This window comes from Leishmania mexicana, chromosome 33, assembly GCF_000234665.1.
Source record: "Leishmania mexicana MHOM/GT/2001/U1103 complete genome, chromosome 33".
Classification (NCBI taxonomy): Eukaryota; Euglenozoa; class Kinetoplastea; order Trypanosomatida; family Trypanosomatidae; genus Leishmania; species Leishmania mexicana.
In genome coordinates this window covers 216,379-220,395 of record NC_018337.1, presented here as the reverse complement: position 1 = coordinate 220,395, position 4,017 = coordinate 216,379, and the positions used below count along the sequence as shown (strand labels likewise).

The 4,017-nt window shown below is 55.2% G+C and overlaps 1 protein-coding gene across 1 annotated transcript; it reads right to left on the bottom strand.

Moving 5' to 3' along the window:
* Window positions 1–1,256: 1,256 nt before the first annotated feature.
* Window positions 1,257–3,140, bottom strand: LMXM_33_0550 (putative cysteine-leucine rich protein; the record flags this gene model as incomplete). The annotated part of the gene is made up of 1 exon (XM_003878592.1): window positions 1,257–3,140. The coding sequence occupies one exon, from the start codon at window positions 3,138–3,140 to the stop codon at window positions 1,257–1,259; it is 1,884 nt and encodes a 627-aa protein (XP_003878641.1).
* Window positions 3,141–4,017: the final 877 nt, after the last annotated feature.

Genomic DNA, 4,017 nt, shown 5'->3' with positions numbered 1-4,017 from the left:
ACAGGCAGAACACCGAGAAGTACGGCGGGAAAAGGAACACAAGAGGAAAGATCAACCATTCAGCAAGACACCGACAAGCAGAGAGGCAGAGATAGATAGAGATAACAACATAGGAAATGGTGAAGTCGGGCTTATCAGGGAGGGGTGGAGGGGCGAAAAGGAGAGAACAACAGCAAAGACACGGGAAGAGGTAAAACATGAAGAACGAACGGACAGAGTAGGGCAAAATAGCGGCGGGCCATGTACAACAACTCTTCGCTAGAGCGTGAAGGGGGGGGGGTGGTCGAGAGGACCAGAAGTCGAAGGAAGGAAGGAAGGAAGGGACAGGTACGCGGACCCACGTGCTGCGTATGTCTTTGTATGTGTCTTGGTGCGTGATACCCTTATTCTGTTCTTCGTTGTCTGTCTATGTCTGTGTGTGTGCGTGCATGTGGTTTCTTTCGTTGTATGTTTCCTTCCTTTCGTCTGTTGGCCTGCTCCAAGCAGTACGCCAAAACCACACATGCACATACGCAGCCACACCCACCTACACACACACACACACATACACACGCACACATGCATCGACGCGGCGGATGTGGGAAAGACAAAGGGTCGGAAGAAATAGAAAACGAAACTCGTACAACAGCGGAAGCCAAACAACAACAACAAAAAAAAAGGGCTTCCATTTCGCACAGAAACGGGGGAGCACCCACTTCCTCCCCCCAAAGTGCACAAAAAACAAGCCAACAACAACTAAGGGAAACCCCCCTCCCCCCTCCCCCTTCCCCCCACGACAACCGCCGCCGCCGTCACCACCACCACAGGAGCAATACGATGCTGAGGAGAAAGACAAGGGGACATGGGCGAGGATGGGCTGAAGGAGAGAAACGGATAGACGACGTGTGCGAGGGAGCGAAAAAGGGGGAGGAAGGGGGGGGGCACTGGAAGACGGAGGAGGGGGAGGGGGAAGAGCACGAGAAAAGACAGCAAGATCTTCGTCTTGGCTCAAGCCTTCCCAGACACGGACATGCGGATACGACACGGAGAAGTAATAAAAGAAGCGAAGAAAAGTTACATCGTTGTTCTCAAGCCCACTCACTCCCAAAGGGCACAGACACACACACAGACGCGCCGGAGAAACGGGAAGGACTGGACGGGGGGGGAGGGAGGGGGCGCGGAGGGGTTTGACCTGCGTAGAGGCGGAGTGGGCTGTCCTGCAGCGCCTTCATTTTTTTCGTTTTCGTTCGTTTTCCATTGAAACGCGTACGATCTTCTTACGGGAAGGCATGTGCCTCAGCTGCCATGTTCGGGCTGGTGGTGGGGATCGACGGGGCGAAGCGACTCGTCGGTGTCATGCTCATATAGTGGGCAGAACCACCTTGTCCGTGGTGGTTGCTGGCCGCCGCGAAGATGATCTCGGTACCAGTCTTGCGCAGGGCAGCGATGCCGTTCGCCTTGGTGTCCTCATACTGCATCCGCATGCTCAGTACCACCTTTGTGAGACTGGGCACATTCGCAAGGGAGTCCACACTCGTGATGCCAGCGCAGTCTTCAAGGTGAACAACAGATAGCGCCGGGCAGGCCGAGATACGGGAAAGCTCTGCATTGGTGATGCCCGTGTTCGTGAGGCGCAGCGTCTTGAGCCGCTTCAGCGAAGTGATGTGCATTCCCAAGCTCGCGAGTGACTCGCACCCTTCCACGTCCAGCATCTCCAGCGACTCGAAGGCCTTTGTCGCGTTAGGAATGCTCAGCAGCCAGTCCAGGTCCCTAAGTTGGGTGTTGTCTTTGCAGTTGAAGTTCTTCAAAGCGGTGACGTGCGGCAAGTTAGAGAGGTCAAGCTGACGGAAGCGGATGCCGTCCACATTCAGCGTCAGCAGATTCTGACCAATGCCGGCGAGTACATTGGCGATGGTGGCTGGGTCTATGTTTTCGGAGTAGCGGCAGTAGAGCAGCTTCAGCTCCGACAGGTTCTTCAAACTCGATACATCTGTCAGCTGCTGACAGCTGTTGATGGCAAGGCGGCTGAGCTGGCTGCATCCGTGCGAGATCGCCTCCAGCGAAGCGGTGCCGATCATCGTGCCGGAGAGGTTGAGGTCAAACATGAGAGAAAGCTGCGCAAGTGACTGCGCGTCCGTCACGCGGTCACACCCGCAGAGGTTCAGCCGACTGAGGCGTGTGTTGTGCGTAGCGATCATGCGCACTGCACTGTCGTCGACACAGGGTGAGCAGCCCTGCAGGTTCAGGAGCCATAGGTTCTGCAGGCGCGAGATGGGGGCCAGGCTGGTGATTCCTTTGCAGCCCTTCAGGCAAAGAACGCGAATTTTGGTCTGTTGGCAGGTCTGCTCAAGCTTCTCGTTCGTGCTCTGCAGCGGGTCCAGCGTCACGGCACAACTGCGCTGAAGGTTGCTCATGTTCGCGTTCATGCCATCGCCGCCGGCCCCGTTCATGGCCGGGTCCGAGAAACCGAACGCCTTCTGAAGAAGCGCATTGCTCATCTTGGTAGAGGAGGAGGCTGGCGGGCCCGCCATCATCGGGGACGCCAACGAGACCTCGTGCGCCCCAGGCATGAAGGGTATACCAGGGCCGGCGCCGTTGGAGTTATTGATACCAGCAATCACACCCGGGAAGGCGGAGATGCCGCTGGTCGGGGACACCACGAAGTTGTTCTGCATCAACGTCATGGTCGCTGCTGCTGCTGCTGCCTCGGGACTTGTGGTGCTGCCAGCCGCAGCGCCACCGTAGGTCAACACACCCATGCGCTGGAGTTCATCTTCCAGCTGCTTCGACGCCTTGCTGTCGTCCGTAGCGGCACCGTTAGCCGGAGCGGTGGCGGGCATGCCAGGCGGCTGGTAGAAGTACATATTCGCGGGTATCTGTGTCGGCATGGCCGACATCTGGGTGACGTTGGAGGTGACGGGCGGCATTCCGTACGTGACGCCTGGGTAAGCCTGAAAAGATGTGGGCAACGCGGCTGCCATGACCTGCGCCGATAGCATCGCCACCTGCCGTTCCAAGGTGTCGACGCGCATCTGCAGCAACTGCATGTTGTTGTTGTTCATGGCCTCAAAGACACCCCGGGCCATTTGAGCCGACTGTTGCTGCTGCTGCTGCTGCTGCTGCTCCCAGAAGCCATCGCGGGTGTGCGCAGGGTCCGCCATTTTGTTTATTTATTTACACACACACACACCAAAGAAAAAAATGTTTGCGTTCCTTTCGTCGTTTTCTTCGGAATTTCTTCCGAGGCGCAGATGTGAAAAGAAAAAATGACGTGGCAAAGCGGAAAAAAAACAGACAAAGGGCGACACGAACACCAACGGCAAAGGGGGGAACTATGGCGTACAGAGAGTGAGAGAGGTGAGGCACCAAGACGACGACGGTGTGTTTCTGTGCAGATGGGAGGGAGGGAGGGGGGAAAGGGAAGGAGGAAGGGGAAGAGGATGGAATTTTGGGAGGCGAGGGAGTAGGGACCTTGTGCCACTTGCTCGAAGCCCTTTCTGCAGGAAAAGAGGGAATAACACACACACACACACTCAGTGAGCGAGCAGCGAAGAAGGCGCAGACACAGGCGCAGTCTACTCACTAGCCAACGCTACGACGTACTACAGAAAAAAAAATAAAAAATCAAGAACCAAAGATGAAAAGAAGAAATGTTCACAGAGGAGAGCGCACCCCACACAGGCACACACTCGCAGGCAACGAAGACGAGAACACCAAGCAAAAAATAAAATAAAAACGGCAGAGAAATCCCCGAGAAGCCGTGCAGCGTGCGCAAGGATGTGGGGTTAGATACTCGCGTGAGCGCACGTGTGTATGCGTTTTGTCAAGATGATAAACGGAGATCGGTTTTGTCGTTTGCCTTTTTTTCCTTTTTTTTTCTTGCGCGCTTTTCTCTCGCAGTGGTATGCGCCACAATACACACACACACACACACACAACACAGAGAGAGAAGAACAACGTCTGTCTGTTTTCGTTTCGTTTGTGTTCTTTTTTTCCCCCACTTTTGTGTGTTTTGTTATATGTACATATAGATTATAT